Source organism: Perognathus longimembris, chromosome 24 (assembly GCF_023159225.1).
Source record: "Perognathus longimembris pacificus isolate PPM17 chromosome 24, ASM2315922v1, whole genome shotgun sequence".
In the NCBI taxonomy this organism is placed as follows: domain Eukaryota; kingdom Metazoa; phylum Chordata; class Mammalia; order Rodentia; family Heteromyidae; genus Perognathus; species Perognathus longimembris.
The window spans coordinates 2,116,796-2,135,052 of record NC_063184.1 but is presented as its reverse complement, the minus strand read 5'-3'; the positions used below and the strand labels follow the sequence as shown (position 1 = coordinate 2,135,052).

The 18,257-nt window shown below is 49.3% G+C and overlaps 1 protein-coding gene across 1 annotated transcript; it reads right to left on the bottom strand.

Moving 5' to 3' along the window:
- Positions 1-15,981: 15,981 nt before the first annotated feature.
- Positions 15,982-17,806, bottom strand: Bbs12 (Bardet-Biedl syndrome 12). Its single transcript, XM_048333355.1, has one exon. It carries the CDS (start codon positions 17,797-17,799, stop codon positions 15,982-15,984), a length of 1,818 nt encoding a protein of 605 aa, XP_048189312.1. The 5' UTR covers positions 17,800-17,806.
- Positions 17,807-18,257: the final 451 nt, after the last annotated feature.

The following is an 18,257-nucleotide window of genomic DNA, read 5'->3' as shown; positions in this document are numbered from 1 at the left end:
ATGGTGCGGAAAAAAGAAACCCACTTTTAAATAGCTCAGAAAGATTGCTGGATCGTTTTAGAAGGAAATTAGGCATTGTGCAGATTCTCAGATTTTATGGGGTCTCTGTGCTTTATAATGTCTTTGAATAACTGTGCAACTCTTGTAAGTTCATAATAACTCATTATGAATTCATAGTTCATCGTGCAAATGAATCATGTAAAAAATGAGAGGTATTTCTTTCCCACTCTAAATAGGGTGTTACCCAGCTTTGTATTGATTTCTAAATTGATTTAAGCATTCCTCTGCTTTTTTATATTCATAGTTCTTTGAATAATTTGTCCAGGCTGTGTAATATATTACTGGTCTCTTCATTAGTGAGTTGCATAATATATTCACTCATAACTATTAGTATTATCTAACATATCATTAATATTATATCAATATCAATTTTAATATACCTATAGTTGGTACAAATGTTTATATTTGTAATATATGTTATTTTTACATTTGTATATTTATATCATATCTAGTTTATACTTACATTTGTTTACACATTGTATTTTAACACATTTAAGTTTATGATAGTAATTATTTTAATAATATATTAATCAACTAATGCATTGTTTCGTCTTGAGCCTTGAGCACAAAAGCTCAGGGTTTTGGGACAGCACCCAAACCATGAGTTCAAGCCTTGGAACTGGAACATACAGACACAAAGTTATTTTTGTGTTTTGTTTTGTTGGTTGTAGGATTTGAACTCAGGGCCTGGGTGCTGTCCCTGAGGTTTCGGCTCATGGCTAACTAGCACTTCACCACTTTGAGCTACAGCCGCTCCACTTCTGGTTTTCTTGTTTTAATTGGAGCTAAGAATCTCTGCAGGCTCGCTTTGAACTATGATCCACAGATCTCAGCCTCCTGAGTAGCTAGAGGAATACAGGTATGAGCCACCAGCTCCCAGTGAGGTGCCAGACTTTGAAGTTAGGCCCCCCCATTTTAGAATCGAACCCTGAGCCAATCAGATTGGTACCTGTGTTCTAATCTTGCTTGCACAGCTGATTGTTGTAACCTTGTTCTTTGCCTTTATAAGCCCTGTGTAATCACAGCTCGGGGCTTCCTCCTAACCTCCGCTGTGTCGGTGGGTAGGACGAGGCCCGAGTTGGCAGCTCGTTAAATAAAGCCTTGCCTTGCTTTTGCATTTCGGAGTGTCTGAATCTCGGTGGTCTTCTTGGGGGTGGTCTTGCGACTTGGCACAACATTTGGGGTTTCGTCCGGGATAGCCCCAGAGACCCCGAGATCCCAGACTCCGAAGGTAAGAAAACAGCGCTGTTCATTTGTCTTGTCCTGTAATTTGTCTGTTTGTCTGTTTTGCTTTTGCTTATACTTGTAGGGCACGAGTCAGTTTGGTTTTTGGCCGGAACTGACCAGGAGGGCCTCCTAAACGAGACTCAACCCGCCCACCTTGTACTTGGGTCTGCTCCTTCTGCTTATCTGGCAGGAGGTTGTGGGCCAACTTGGGTCCACTCCTCCTGTACCCTGGCAGGAGGTTGTGGGCCAACTTGGGAGATCTCCAACTCGTAACTCGGGTCCACTCCTTCTGCACCCTTGCAGGAGGTTGTGGGCCAACTCGGGTCCACTCCTTCTGCACCCTTGCAGGAGGTTGTGGGCCAACTCGGGTCCACTCCTCCTTGCAGGAGGTTGTGGGCCAACTCGGGTCCATTCCTTCTGCACCCTTGTAGGAGGTTGTGGGCCAGCTTGGGAGATCTCCAACTCGTAGCTTTTCTTAGGCCTGTGTGTTTTCCTCCTTTTTTATTGTTTTGTTTCTTTTAGCCTTTTGGACTGAACTTCTGATCAGAGCTATGGATAACGTTCTATCTTGAGGACCTCCATCTAGCCCCCTAGACTTGATCCTAGCTCACTGGAGGGAGGTTAAGGAGATAGCTCAGAACCAAGGTGTGGCCCTTAAAAAGGAAAAGTGGATCACCCTGTGCAAGTCAGAATGGTCCACCTTTGAGGAAATTGAGGGAGCTTTGACATAGGGAGGAAGCATGGAGAAGGAAATGTTTCCCGCTCCATACTCCCCATCCCAGTTAACTCTACAAGAGGAGGACTCTGAGGAAAATGTTTCAGCTGTGCCCTCCGCTCCGGAGGGTCCTGCCCAGTCAACTCGCCGTTGCCGACAGCCCAGGACACAGACGCATCAGCCCCAAGTCCAAGTCCTGACCCGCAGCCGCCGACGGGGTGGATGTAGGGCCAGCCCAAGCCACCCACAGGTGGCAGGGAGTGACCTCACCATGCTGCGTTGTCATCTCTGTGTTGTTTGTAAGTCTAACAGTCTCTTTTGTGTCAAACCTGCATAGCTCATTGGAAAGATGTACAGGCGATGGTTCACAATCAGAGTGTGAGTGTCCGCAAAAAAAGAACTCTAGGGGGACCCCCACCCAGCCTTCTTAAGCAGAAAATTGTTTGGTGCGCTAAAATGTTTTACTAAGACTAAAAATGTTTTACTAAAACTATCAAGCCCTGGAAAATGAGGCTGGAGAATGCTAAAATCATTTGTTAAAGGTTTTTGTCTTAAAATGTACGGCCGATGCTTATTCAGCGTGCTTTAAGATCTTTTGAAAATGTATGTGTGTGTGCATGTGTGAGTGTGAACATGTTCAAGACTGCAGTATGATGCAAAACTAAGTTTAAATTCAAAGGTCTTCATGCCATGCAGTAACTGGGACTGAAGAAAAAAAAAAAAAAGGCTCTTTTGAAACAAGCAGCCCGTAAGCAAAGGGCGGCACCTGGTTTCAGATTGCCTGTGAGCTTCAGTTTTTCCGATGCAGATAAAAGCTAAAGTGTTGTGTTAGTGTTAAAAAGGCTTTGGAAATCAAGAATACATTTCTGTGTTAGAAAGGCTTTGGAAATCAAGAATACATTTCTAGATAAGAAGTTTGGAAGTAAAATTGTCCTAAATAATTATTGCAAAGTGAGAAAGGGAGAATTATGGCTACCAAAATGTTTAATTGCCATTCCAGCTTCTTTGTAGATTTTTTGTAACAGTTTCCAGCAGGCCCACAGAGAAGCACAGGTGATTCCTACAAGTTTGTCAAGATCTAATACTGACCCTTAATAAGTTCCAGGTAAGAGAGCATGCTTAAAAACTACTTCTGTGTGGACCACCTTGTTGCTTATAATTGGAGTAAAGTGGCCCCTTATAAGACTCATTGATCTGAATCTGCGGTTCGAAGCCAGCCCGGGCAAAGAAAGGTCCCTGTGAGAGACTTGTCTCTAATCAGCCAGCAGAGTGCTGGGAACGGAGTGGTGTGGAGCTCAAAAGTGGTAGGGTGCTAGTCTTGAGCTGGAGAGCTGAGGGACAGCACTCAGGCCCTGAGTCCAAGTCGAAAGTCACTCCTGGGACAAAAGTGATGGAGCATCCAGAGGCAATAAGCCACTGCTTGGATGGCAGAGATGGTGTCAGATCCTAGAGTCACTCCTATTTGGCCTTTCAAAAGTTAATCAAAGCCGGGAAGTCCTAGAAGAATAGTTCATAAGCATGCCTTTCCAATGCACATGTCTGTCTACTGGGCAGGAATTTGCCAGTCATCTGTGATAGTGGTTAGTAAGGGTAAGTTTGTCAAATGAGAGGATAGATTAAAATCTCACCCCCCGCATTTACTCAAAGCCCTGACTGGCAGTGAGAATTTTAAGCTCATACATCTGTTTAGTAAAGAAAGCTTGTAGACCTGAGATTGTGTCCTTATTGAGATCTGTTAAAGGCCTGCAAAGGTATATTGTTAAAAATTGCAAGATCTGTCAGCTTGCCAATGCCCCCAACCAACAGATTACTAAAGGAGCTCGCCTCTGTGGGAATAGGCCAGGCGTGTATTGGGAAGTAGATTTCACAGAAATTACAAATATTTGCTAGTTTTTGTAGACACCTTTTCAGGATGGGTTGAAGTCTATCCAACAAAACATGAGACTGCGAATGTAGTGGCTAAGAAGACCCTGAACGAAATCCTACCCAGGAGACTGAACTCCTTAGAACCACGGTGGAAGGGACCCTAGACGGCATAGCCACTTGGGTTCATTGCTTCCACGCCAGGCCAGCTGACCCCTTTGCCCTGGACGACAACTACCGTGATGGAACATGGGAGGTCTCCAAGCACCCAACTCAGCCGCTTCGCCTTCGCCTCAAGAAAAGAAAGTTAGACTGAATATTGTTATAATTTTCTTTTTGCCTTCTTTCCTTACTACCCTGGCTAGTGTTGATGTCATTTTGGCAGCTCACTCCAAAGTGAGGTGACCCCCTTATTTTAGGTAGTTTTGGGCTTGCTCAGGAGTACGGCTATAGCCACCCGACCCTTAGAGCACAGTTGAGAAGTTTATGTATTATTTTGTTGCTTACATTTGGATACTAAACACTATAGAGCTAATGGTAAGTCTGTATAGCTGAAAGTTAATTTTCAGTTTGCAGTAATCCTGCAGTCCCTTGGAAAAGTAGACTAAGGTTATAGGTTCCTGGCTAGGTAAGGTCAACGCCCCTGAGTCAGCCTGAAGAAATTACAGAAGATGGATGATCTTCACCCATCAGCCCCCCTTTAAAATCAAGGGACCAGAGTTGTTTTTGGGAAGATGAGGCAGGATAAACTAGAGACATGCAGAACAGAGGTACAGAGAATATTCTTGTAAGAAATGGTGACAGGCCCTTTGGTTACTACATTGGGTCCTACTGGCCCATGCCTTACCTCTATATCATCCCCTAGACATGCAAGCCATTGAAATGGACAGAATGGAGCCATGATTGGCTCCCAAGGTACCAAAAAGAAAAAGGGGGAAATGAGGTGCCAGACTTTGAAGTTAGGCCCCACCACGTGAACCCCATTTTAGAATCGAACCCTGAGCCAATCAGATTGGTACCTGTGTTCTAATCTTGCTTGCACAGCTGATTGTTGTAACCTTGTTCTTTGCCTTTATAAGCCCTGTGTAATCACAGCTCGGGGCTTCCTCCTAACCTCCGCTGTGTCGGTGGGTAGGACGAGGCCCGAGTTGGCAGCTCGTTAAATAAAGCCTTGCCTTGCTTTTGCATTTCGGAGTGTCTGAATCTCGGTGGTCTTCTTGGGGGTGGTCTTGCGACTTGGCACAACACCAGCTTAGAAAGCTGAAGTGAGAGCATACAGCAAACTGCCCATGTATTGAAATCTAGACCGGCCGCTAGATTATGCTAACAGCCTGGTCTCCACCCTCCTTACCTGGGGTGGTGTATCTCTGGAGTCTGCCATCTACTGATTGAAACTGTTTGGAGAAAAACACCCCTGTGACTGTACGTGTGCAGGTGGCAAGTCCTGGTCTGTGCCCCCTTAGAGATCACTGCATTTACACTGAATGTCACCGGAGCCTGGAGCCAGCCCTCAGGGAAACCCAGGGATGCCTGCTTTGCTTGCTGAAATCCCCATCAACTCAACTTAGTCTGTTTGTGCCAGCACCAGGACTTGAACTCAGAGGTTTCTGTTTGCTTTTTCACTCAAGGTTGGTGCTCTATAAATGTTCTTCACTTATCTCTGCAGCAAAGTCCTGATTTTACCTTTGAAAAGTTTGTGCTTTAAAATAATGCAAGTACTGTGAAAGAGATCCATGCATCAGAAACATACGGTAATGAAGGCACCGTAAGGAGACACTGTTTCTCCAACTTCTGCTGTGATGAGATGTCCTCCTCTGCCATTCCAAAGAAAGGAGCTGCGGAATCTCCTTACAATCAGGGATCCTATTCACAGCCCCAAAGCGCCCTTTCTTCCCCAGAAATGCAAGGGCCCGGAGGACAAGACAAGCAAAGTCCTGTTCCCTTGCTTGTTTGCAGGGCCCTCGTAAGGGATGAGCTCAGCTAGCTGTGCACCTATGTGTGTGTGCGTGATGTGCCACTACCGGGGTTTGTACTCAGAGCATGGGCACTGTACCTGAGCTGAAAGGCGAGTGTTCTACGAGAGTGACTATCGAGGCATGCTGGCCTTCTGAATTCTTTGTCCCATGAGCTCCATCAATGGCTTCAGGTATTGAAAGTGCCACTGCCGATGCTGTCCATAGGGACAGACTGCCCCATAGCCACCAAGTCCAGTTCTTTGCCTAGGTGCCCCGCGGAAGCGTGGCAGGGGGGCTGATGAGCGGATGGAAGGTGGACACCGTATATGGCAAGTTTCAGCCTGTTGAGTGTCCTCAGCCACCTGGTGTAAGGATGGCCATGTCCCCATGCCCAGGGACATGCAGCCTACACGAAGCTCTCTTCCCAGTAACACCCCTTCCCCCTTTGACTGTTAAACTGTCTTGGAGTTGGAAAGGCAAGGGCACTGTGTGTGTGTGTGTGTGTGTGTGTGTGTGTGTGTGCTGGTCCTGGAGCTTGAACTTAGCCTAGTAGCTAGGCTTACAGGCATGAACCACCAGCACCCCAGCTGAGGATAGGTTTGGTAAAACCTGGCTTTCATGCCAGTCCCAAGTATGTGATGGAGGCATGAGCTTTGCTGGCGCACCTCAACTCGTTGGCTTGGTTGTCAGATGGCGTTCGGAGGGGAGGGAGCGGGCATGATGGAGAAGCAGGCTTGAGGGCAGAGGCCCTGGGGGAGCCCCACCCTGCTGCTCTGCAGGCCCACCCTGCCACCCTAGGGAGGGCTTCGTGGGCACCAGAGGTGTGGGCCAGCCCTGATAACCAGCCAAGCAGGCAGAACACTGCCTGGGCACGGCCCTGGTTGGGCCACAGGTGTGTTCAATTGAGGAGCCTGGGACTGCCCCGAGGGCTGATGAGGCAAACCAACACCCAAGGACTGCAGAGGGCCCACGGTCTTCCTCTAGCCGGACTCTTACACCTGTACCGGCCGTGCCCAGCAGCAAGCCCCCTTTGAGACCCGCCTGTCCCATCTCTTCCCTTGCAGTTCTGCTTCTCCTAAGAAAATCGAAAACTAGAGACCAATATGCCATATGAATATAAACATAAAGCTCTTTAATGAAATACAATCAGTTTCAGCAACCTTCAGCAACAGAGAAACTGTAACTATTTACTAGAATAAAGCAAGGAAAACTGCAAGATCATCATCAAAGATACTGGCAATCTGTTTGAGTCTCCTCACTTTCATCTTTCAAGAAAACACAGCAAACAAAAATGCAGCCCAACAACATGAACTCCAAAGACACAAAGGGCCCTTACCAAAATCCTACAACTAATATGATATTTAATAAACAACTGAACTCTTTCTCCTAAAAGCAGAACAAAAGGAAGATGCCTATTCTCACCATGCCTACTTGATGTTCTCTGAAGGCCCTGGGCAAGAAAAGAAACAAGGCGTAAGATTACAAAGGAAGAACCATGTTTGGAGATGGCATTATCTTATGTGTAGAAAATCCTAAAGAATCCACTATAACTCTTAGAGTTAGTAAGCTCAACAAAGTTGCAGGACAGAGAGCAATAAACAAAGACTATCTGGATTTCAATACATTAACAAAATCTTAAAATTAAGAAAACAATTCAATTTACAATAACAAAAACACTCAGAGTAAGTTTAAAGAAGTGAAAGACTTGTATATGAACTACAAAACACTTAACAGAAGAATAGATAAATGTGAGAAACATTCAATGTTTACAGACTGGAAGACTGAATATAATAAGAAAACTTTCATGTTGACCTACAGATTCATGCAATTCCTGCCATTCTGACTTCTTTTGTTTTGAGGAAACTGATAAGGTGATACTAAAATGTGAAAATACAAGAAATCTAGAAAAGCAAAATAATCTTGAGTAAGAACAAAAGTAAAGTCTCACAATTCTGATTGTAAAGCTTACTACAAAGATATGGTAGTTAAGACAGCACTAGCCTTAGGATAGATATATAGACCAGTGGAATTAAACTAAAAGTCAAAAAGTAACTCTATACAACTAAAGTCCACTGATTTTCAACAAGTGTTAGCTCTATTTAATGAAGAAAATATTTTCACAAATGGTGTTGGTATAACTAAATATACACATGAAAAAAAACAGTGTGCAGGGTTCCTACCTCACACCATATATAACTCAAAATAGGAAGTAGATCATCAAAATACTGAAGTTAAAATGACAACTCTTGGAAGAAAATGGAACTTGCTATGACTTTATATGAGGTGACTACTCCTTGGATAAGGCATTGAAGGCACAATGAACAAAAGAAAAAGGGATGGATCATACTTGGTCAAGATAAACACAATGCATACAGCTGGGTACTGATGGCCCACACCTGTAATCCTAGCTACTTAGGAGGCTGAGATCTGAGGGTCTTGGTTCGTGGTCAGCAGGGGCAGGAAAGCCTGTGAGACTCTTGTCTTCAATAAACTACCCAGAAAAAGCCAGAAGTGGTGCCGTGGTTCATGTGCTAGAGTGCTAGCCTTGAGCACAGAGAGGCTAAAGGTCAGAGCCCAGTCCCTGAGTTCAAGTCCCAGATCTGGGGAAAAAAGAATGCAAGAAAGAAAAAAAACCAACAATGCATAATACAACACTATCTAGTATATACTCTATACAGAACCTAACAACTCAAGAATAAAAAGACTAGCACATAATTTAGGAATAGAGGAAAGACTCAAACAGGTAAGTCTGCAAAGACAATATGTACAAGAACTGTCAGTAAATAGAGGAAAGTAATGGCATCATTTCCAGAAGAGAACTACAGCTCAGAACTAATGATGCCAGCTCATACACACTGGGAAAACTACAATAAAGCAGGATGTGGGGAAATTGGAATCCTCACATGTTGTTATCGAGGTCAGACACTGACACAGCCTCTGTCAAAAACTAATTCAAAAAAGTAAGCAGAGTCATCAGCACACGAGCCAGCAATTCCACCCCTTCCCAAGCGCGCACCCAGGGGGGATGAAAATGTTAAGTTCCACAAAAACATGGACACAACTCTTTCTTCATGGTAGCACTGTCCATAATAACAAAAAAAAGTCCACCAAAATGTGGACATGATGTGAAATATTTATTCACAAAGTGACAACTTGATTAACTTTCTTTATTCTTTATTAGATTATTATGACTTAAACAATAGTAACAATAGTATTCTTCCTTCCTTCCATCATGGGCTTTGAACTCAGGGCCTGGGTGCTGTCCCTGAGCTCTTTTATTCAAGGCTAGTGCTCCACAACTTTGAGCCACAGCACCACATCTGATTTTCTGGTGGTTAAATGGAGGTAAGAGTCTCGCGGACTTTCCTTGCCCAGGCTGGCTTTGAACCACGAATCTCAGATCTCAGCCTCCTCAGTAGTTAGGATTACAGGCGTGAGCCACCAGCATCAGGCACAATAGTATGTCTTTAAAAGATATTTGAACAGAAGAAATGAAAGGTGGGAGGAAGGTAGCCAACAAGAGAAGGGGAAGAGGAAGAAATACAGGAAGAAAGAAGGGAAAGAAGGAGGAAGGAAAGAAAGAGGAGGGTACAAGGAAAAAGAATGAAGGATAGGAAGGATGGATGTAGAAGTGGAGGGAAACAAAATGGGAAAGACAAGGAGGAAGGAAGAAAAAAAAAGGAAAGAGGACCGAGGATGAAGAGTGGAGGATGGAAAGAGGATAGATGGTGGAAGACGGCGGGGAGGTGAAAGGAGAGGGGAAAGGAGGATGGAGGATAGAGAGAGAAGATCGAGGAATAGAAAGACGATGGAGGGTGGAGTAGGGAGACAGGATGGAGAAAGGGAGGGAGGGAGGGAGATGAAGGATGGAGGCTGGAAAATGGAGGGTACAGGCTGCTGGATGAGTATGGGGTCTAGAGGTTGGAGGATGGATATTTGAGGCTGGAGGGATGGTGACCCTTCACCAAGGGGGAGCATGGAGGATGTAAGAAGGGAAGGAGGATGAAGGAGAGGAGGGAGGTTGGAGGAGGTTGGAGGACGGGGAGGCATGGTGGGAAAGAAGGAAGGAGGAAATGAAGATAGAGGGAGGGAAGGAGCAAGGATGTCATTTCAGCTGCATCTCAGGTTCCAGGGATTTCTCTCTTCTCTTCAAGTGAAGCCGTGGTCCTGACTGCTGTGTATTGTTCCAGACCTTTGTACATCCTTGCACTCAAGTAGCAACAGACAAGGGGCATTGTCGGGACGTGTGTACATATGACCAGCTTTGTTTTCCAGCAACTTCCGTTCCCAGTAGATGCATGTTTCAGGTTTTTCATGGTGGTTACGTGTGGGTCCCCCTTACTGGCCTCACAGCAGTAATAAGCCCCAGTTTAGCATACCCACACAGCCACTGTGGCCCGCACAGAGGCTTCGGCCTTGAACCGTGCTGCTCTTTCTGGGCCTGTGAGTGAGGAAAAGCCCCCCGTTGGCACCTGTGCCCTTTGGTCTGAGCTGATCTCTGCTGTTTGCAGGAGGAAGAGAAGAGTCCATGAGAACCTTCCTGTGGGGGGGGGCACGCTGCCCTCCCCACAAGAACTGTTGCCTCCCTGCCATCTTAACAGCACACAGCCAAGATCGCCTCATGCCTGTTCTGTCCAGCGATGAAAAATTCCTCCAGGAATTCCTCCAGTGGTTCACTGGGCCACCCCTGTGACCTGTGGCCACCCCTGTGACCTGTGACCACTTGAACTCAGCAAACGCTCCTGGCCCCCTCCCAGTTCTCCCGATGCAGTCCGAAGCCAGTGTCTGCACACCTCAAGAGGGCTGGAGGGAAACCCAGTGCTATCTTCCCACGGCTGCTGTGGAAATCATCTTCCATCTTCTCTCTCTGCCCTTCACCACATCTCTTTATTTGGCAAGTGGGGCAGAGTGGCTGAACCCAATGTGGCTCTCCCACACTCTGGTTTCAGTAACACTCATACTCTACGCACAACTGAGCTGAGGCACACACACATTTCAGTGCATTATCCAGGGATTCATTGCGTCACAGCCAAATTCATTTCCCCAAATGACTGTCCCGAGTGACAAGAGGCTGAGATCTGAGGATCAGAGTCCAACGCCAGCCAGACACGCAGGTTCCTGAGACTCTTACCTCCAACGAACGGCCGGACTGTGAGAAGTGGGTTGTGGCTCAAATGACTGAGCAAAGCGTTTAGAGACACTGCCAGGCCCTGAGGTGAGGCCCCAGGACTGGCACCCCGTATCCCTCCTCCCAACACACACACAAAGTTACACTGTCATTTCCCAGTTCCAACAAAATAAGCCCTCACAAGGACGGTTTGAATCTACAGCTGGTCAAGTTTTCAAACTCCAGTGTTACAAACTGTTGGTAGTAAATGTTATTTAACGGTGACATACATGTATACAAGTTTATATGGGCAGCATACCAACTGTTTTGAAATATACAGTTCAGTATTATTAAGTTCACATTCACGTTGTTAGGCAAGTAATAAATTATCAAGTCTAGCCTTACTATCATGTTCTATGGAACAATGATTTCATACTTTTTCCCTCCCTTTCAAATGAGCTTCAGTATCAGAATCTGCCAGGGATGGAAAGGACTAGTAAGGATAACTTCATTCCAGTTTATGATTTAAAGGTGATGTAAAAGCCAGGTGCCAGTGGCTATATTGCAGCTACTCAGGAGGCTGAGATATGAGGATTACCGTTGGAAGCCAGTGGCAGCAAAGTCCATGTGACTCTTATCTCCCAAAAATCTACAAGTGGAGCTGTGGCTCAAGTGGTAAAGTGCTGGCCTTGAGCACAAAATGTCAGGACAGTGCCCAGCCCTGAGCTGAAGCCTCAGGACCAGCAATAACAACAACAAAAGGTGAGATAACAGGCCAAGAAAACTTAGGTCACTTTCCTGTCACCATTACATAAGCCCAGAGCCAGGATACTCAACTCTGGTCTATGCTGACTGGCTGGAAACATAAAAACAATAACAAAGTAACTGCCCAAGGAGCTTGCTGTATTCGAGGTACCCTAAGTTGCAGATACATGCCAATCTGAATGAAAATAACCTGTCATTTGTAGACTTTGTCCCTATGAGAGAAAGGGTGGGTGAACACAGCCATAACATCTAGTGTACATGCATGAAAACAGAATGAGAAACCTCGACCATATATGCCTGGGCTTGGGTGGATGATGGAAGGGAAGATCTTCGTCAAGAGACACTGCACACATAAGTGGCCATGTTGGCTTGAAACCCCTTTGTTCAGCTATTTAAATAAAAAGTATAATCACAAACAAACCAGCCTGGTGCTGATGGCTCACACCTGTAATTCAAGCTACTCAGGAGGCTGAGATCTGAGGATTGCAGTTTAAAGCCAGTCCTGGCAAGAAAGTCCGAGAGATCCCGATTTCCAGTTTACCAGAAAAAAGCCAGAAATTCAGTGGTGGCTCAAGTGGTAGAGCACCGGTTGTTTAAGGGGAAAGCTAAAGGACAGTGCCCAGGCCCTGAGTTCGAGCCCCAGGACTGGAACACACACACACAAAATCTCCGGGATAAAGTTTTTCTTTTTTGGCCAGTCCTGGGCCTTGAACTCAGGGCCTGAGTACTGTCCCTGGCTTCTTTTTGCTCAAGGATAGCACTCTGCCACTTGAGCCACAACAACGCCACTTCTGGCCATTTTCTGTATATGTGGTGCTGGGGAATCAAACCCAGGACTTCTTGTATAGGAAGCAAGCACTCTTGCCACTAGGCCATATTCCCAGCCCCTCTGGGATAAAGTTTTGAGACCACATAAGTAGAAGTCTGCCACCTACAGGTGAAAGGAAAGAAGACAGCCTTGGCCTTTTGGGGCAAGGCTTTGATGGTGCTGTGTTAAAAACTTCATTTGGAGAATAGCTGTCAATCCAGTACAAGACGACTAATGTAGCAGAGATATTTCCTCCTGTTCTCAATACATTTAGTGCAAGTTTCCAGTATATTCTTCTCTATTCGTCCATGGCCCTATGGTGGCTGAGTGGGTCACAATGCTGAAGAGAATTAACTAGAACTTAGACACAGGAACATTTCCTAGCAACCACCACCACGGTCTCTGTCTAGGGCCCCAGTGGCTCCTGCTTTCTGCTGGCATCGAATCTTCACTGCTTGAACCAGCTGAGTGAGTAGTGAAAATCTTCTACTGAAGGAGGAGTACCGGATACCATTTGGGGAAAGTTCAGTGTTACCTCATAGGGTCTAAGAAAATGAATTCCAGATGGGTTACATATTATGTGTCAAAGGTATGCAGACCATAGACGATGAAGCCATCTGGGCAGATGATTGTGAGACAGTCCTAAACTTGTGAAGACGTCTCAAAACAACACTAAGGGAAGGAAGGGAGACATTTTACAAGTATTTAGAAACAAAGAAAAAAATCAGTTTTCTTCCATACTAACAAAAATTTTAAGTTAAAATGTCATTTTCACCTAAATTGGTCAAACAAAATTTAAATAACAGTGTTTAGTGCTAAGATTGGTTGGAGAAATAAAGCTCTTTTGGGAGGGGATAGTCTATTGGTAAGACTTATGTAAGAAAGGCTTTACGTGTTCCTCTTCCTGTTGCTTCTGAGCCCATTACTAAGAAGAATGTATCCAAAATAATGAATGATAGGGAAAATTCAATTACACATGTATTTGTAATAGACTTGTTTATGTCTCCCAGACAGAAGGTGACCTCACCACCTGCTGTGAGCTCAGGGCCTGGGCGCTGTCCTTTAGCTTGTTCCCTCAAATCTGGCACTCTACCACTTGGACCACAGTTCCACTTCGGGTTTTTTTTTTCTGGTTAATTGGAGGTAAGAGTCTCATAGACTTCACTTCCCTGCCTGAGCTGACTTCAAACCATGATCATCAGGTCTCAGTCTCCTGAGCTTACAGGTAAGAGTCACCAGTACCTGGTGCTCTGAGCTAATTAATATACTTATTGATAGAAATTGAGTGCTTTTGGTTATCCTACTTTTGGATTGTAAGAAAAGTTTACTTAGATGTACATGTATACACAGAAGAGTCTTGGAAAACCATATCCCAAATATTAAATAATGGTCACATCATTAATGTGTACAGAGACTTAAAAAAAGAGACCAAGAGATTCCTCTACAGATATCTTTAAGTCTAATGGAATGAAAGAATGGATGTGTGTGTGTGTGTGTGTGTGTGTGTGTGTGTGTGTGTATGTGTTTAAATCCCAGTCTGGAGATAGACACTAATGGCTCATGCTTGTAATCCTAGCTGCTCGGAAGACTGACATCTGAGGACTACAGTTCAAAGCCAGCCTGGGCAGGAGAGTCCTTGAGACTCTTAGTATCCTATCAACCAGTAAAAAGCCAGAAGTGGAGCTGTGGCTCAAATGGTAGGGCACCAGCCTTGAGGAAGAAAAACCTATGGGACAATGCCCAGGCCCCGGGTTCAAGCCCTAGAATTGGCACACGTGCAAACACACACACACACATACACACACACACACACAATCCCAGGATGGAAGTGTGAATAGGTAAAAAGAAAGAAAGTCTATAGTTAAAGGGGAAAATGGCCTAGTGGTAAAGTGCTTGCCTCATATACATGAAGCCCTGGGTTCTATTCCTTAGCACCATATACATAGAAAAAAGCCGGAAGTGGCGCTGTGGCTCAAATGGTAGAGTGCTAGCCTTGAGCAAAAAGAAGCCAGGGACAGTGCTCATGCCCCGAGTTCAAGCCCCAGGACTGGCAAAAAAAAACCCAAAACAAAACAAAGGGGGAAAAAAGATTGGGACCTAAATAAAAGGGCTGAGAAAGAATGGAGGTGCCAGACCAGGCAATAGAATTAGTAAAGTGTAAAGTCAGATGTGAAGTAGGAGCTTGGACATGACCTAGGAGCTGGAGATAAGCCACCAATAGCGTGGGTGATCTGGCAGCTGGCTGTTTGTGAAACAATGTGGCTATCCCAGGAGTCAATCTAAGACAGCTAATAAATTTTCTACTCTAGCTGGGTGTGGTGTGTACGCCTGTAATCCCAGTACTAGGGAGGCTGAGGCAGAGAATGATGAATAAAGCCTTGGCTCTATTCAGTGAGTTCCTGGCCAGAAGGCTACAGAGTGTGAACCCTGTCTCAAATACACACACACACTGAGTCAGCTTAGATATTTTTAGTATATATTCTGTAAGTCCATACATCTGTAGATATGTCTATTTACTAATACACTAGAGATGAGGAAGGCCATCATTTGAGTCATTATTTTAAAAGGGAAAGTGCCTCGCTGCTCACCTGTTCCAGAGTTTTAGGAGGATCCTTAAAGGAGAAACTTCTTGGCTGGGTTCTGGTGATGACATTTGCTTCTGTTGCAGTGTTCTCTGTGGGCTCTGTCTACCCCTCACAGGGTGGGGACTGACTGGCATGCAGGTCTCAACCACCTGGAAGAGGGGAATCCTGTGCTACAATAGTAATGATATTAGTATCTAAATGGCCTTCGGCAGAAATAAAAGGCCCCCCAACCCTGATGCTCACGATTTAACCCAGTGTTTCCTGCCAGCCTCTTCCACCCCCAGTTCTTGAGTTGTATAAATTCTCATTTCATCACCAGTGATTGCATGGAATATCTGCCACCCTCAATGTTAACATTTTCAATTAAAATGGTGTGTGTGTGTGTGTGTGTGTGTGTGTGTGTGTGTGTGTTCCTAGCTCTGGGGCTTGAACCAGGGGCCTGGGCCTTATCTCACACGTTGAGCCACAGCTCCACCTCCTCCTTTGCTAGCTAATTGGAGGTAAGCGGCAAGGACTTTGCTGCTGGCCGGCCTGACCTCGGCGTCCTGAGTGGCTGGAATCACATGCAGGGCCCGGGGGACCTGGCTGCCCCCGCCTATTTCAACAGCAGGGGCCATCTGCAGCTCTGTGCTCTTCTAGAAGACGCGCTACATGCAACGCCCGCCCTGGCGCTTTGGGGGACTGGGGGGAAGGAGGGCAGGGCGAAGGGGTTGGGGTGGGGGGGGCAGGGTTATGGATGCCACATGGCCTCTGCCTGGGTGACCTAGGGCGGGCGGCGCAGGCCCCGGGCGGCCTCCGTTACCGTTGCCTGCGGGCTGCGGGCTGCGGCTGCTGTCCTCCGGGCTGTCAGTGCATGCATTATGGGCGCGGTGCAGGGGCGGGGAGACTTGCCGGGCCTACAGGAGCATGGCGTCGGCGTCGGGAGGGCGGCCGCGGTCCGTGACGATCTCGCTGTCTGTCTGCAGCACGAGGAGCACCAGGTCGAGCGCGCGGCGCCAGGCCTCCAGCTTCGGGGTGACGGCGTCGTAGACCCTGGGGGCCGGTGGCTCTGCGCCCCCGCCGTGCTGGCGCAGGACGTGCGCGGCGGGCCGGGCCGAGGCCGCCGCCTCCGCCACCAGCTGCTGCACGGCCGCGTCCGCCTCCAGGGCCGGGGCGCCGGCATTGAGCCGCAGGGCGGTGAGGTAGCGGCGCCAGCCGGCGGCCAGGCTGCGAAACACGGCCGGCCGATGCCCGGGCGCCTCTCCGGCAAGCGCCAAAAGGCGGGCGATGCACAGCAGCTCCACGGCGCCCGCGCCGGGGAACACCGCGCCCTCGGCCAGCGCCGCCTCCACGCGGCGCGCGCAGCGCCAGAACGCGTCCTCCCGCATGCGAAGCGGCCCCGCCGCCGGACCCGTGAGTACCGCCGTGGCCAACGCCGCGCCCTCGGCTGCCACTGACACCGCCACGGCCGCGCGGTCCCCGCCCAGCTCGTTGCCCGGGGGGCCCCGCCACAGTGCCACCGCGACCCCGGCGCCCACGCAGGCCTCGTGCAGCTGGGACACGTAGAGCGCGGGCGCAGCGCCCGAGGCCTCGGCCAGGGCCCGCAGTGCGCGGCCCGGCACCCCGCCCAGCGCCAGTCGCCCAGCGCGCAGGCAGCGCCCGGCCAGCGCCTCTGACACGCGGCCGCGGGCCAGGATCAGGTCCACGCGGAGCTGGCCCAGCGCGCGCTCCGCGCCCTCCACCCAGGCTGCCTCGCCGCCGGCCCCCGCGCCCCCCGCTGGCCCCGGCGCGGCCCGGAACCCGGGGTGGCGGTAGGTGTGCGTGAGGTCGCCCTCCAGCAACGCCACCCGGGCCGGCCGGCGCTCCAGAGCCTGCACTGTTGTGGCGCAGGACGCAGGCACGAGTGCCACGAAGCCGGGGCACACGCCCGAGCAGGCGGCGGGCGGGCCAGGCACGCAGCACGTGAAGAGCTGGGCCGCATGCAGGGCGGGCGGCGGGCGCGTGCCCCGGAGCTGCAGGCGCAGGGCGGCCTCCACCAGTGCCATGCAGCCATCATGGCCGTGGCTCAGACCGGCCGCCAGCTCCGTCAGGTCGGTGCAGGCCCGCGCTCCGGGCGGGTCCGGGTCCGGGTCCACGCCCTCGCCCTGGCGGCCGCCCCCCCTGCCTAGGTGCCGGCTGCGGCTCAGCTCCGTCCTCCGGCGGCCGGGCCACGCGCTTTCAGCAGTGGCAGCAACCCTCGGGGCGGCATGGAACTCCGGCGAGGTCCTGGGGAGCCCGGGCCCGGTGAGCTGGGGGGAGGCGCTCTCCCCCTGACGGCCCTCTTCCTGCTCTAGGCGGACGCGCAGGTGCAGGGCAGCAGCCTCCTCCGTGCACATGCACAGGCCCTCGGCCATGGCAGACACGATGGCAGGGACGGGGATGCCCAGCTGGAGGCAGTCCTGGGCCGCGCGGCCCCACGCGCCCGCGAGGAACAGCAGGGTGGCGGCGCCGGTGCCGTGGGCGGCATGCTGCGCGCGCACCGCCTCCCGCAGGAGCTGCCCCACGGCGCCGCGTGCCTCCAGGCTCTCCAGCAGCTGCTCGGCTGAGCTCACCAGCGCGCCCGCCTCACCCGCCGTGTCCGTGACGAACTTGGAGGCCCGGAGCGGGCCCAGGAAGGCCCGGCCTGCTTCCGCGAGCGACGACAGCTGCTCAAGTCCTTCGTGCCGCCCGCGGGCGCCCCAGCAGGACACCGCCATAGGTCAGCACCTGCAACGAGAGCGGCCCTTCCTTCCAGGCCCACCCCAGCACCCCGCGGGGCCCGGGCGCCCGTGCTGTACCGGAGAAGAACGCCACAGCCCGCAGCCCACAGTCTGCTGGGAAGTGTGAATGTGGCCCGGGGAGGGGCACAGCCTGCTAGTGATAAAGGTGGCCACACGCACTATGACCAACGCTGGAGCACACGCGCAACAGGCAGCAATTCCACAGGTCAATCCTTAGAATGAATCTTGAAGAGCCTGTCATCCCAGCTCCTCCAGAAGCTGAGATGTTAGGATCTTGGTTCAAGGTCAGCCCAGGCAGGAAAGGCTGTGTGACTCTTTATGTCCAGTTAACCACCTCAGAACTGGAAGTGGAGCTGTGGCTCAAAATGGTAGCGCACTACCAGCCTCCAGCAAAAAGAGCTCAAGGATATAAGGATAGTGCCTAGGCCCTGAGC

Coding starts and splice junctions, on each gene's coding strand:
- Bbs12 (XM_048333355.1), bottom strand. CDS start 17,799: ATGGCGGTGTCCTGCTGGGGCGCCCGCGGGCGGCACGAAGGACTTGAG.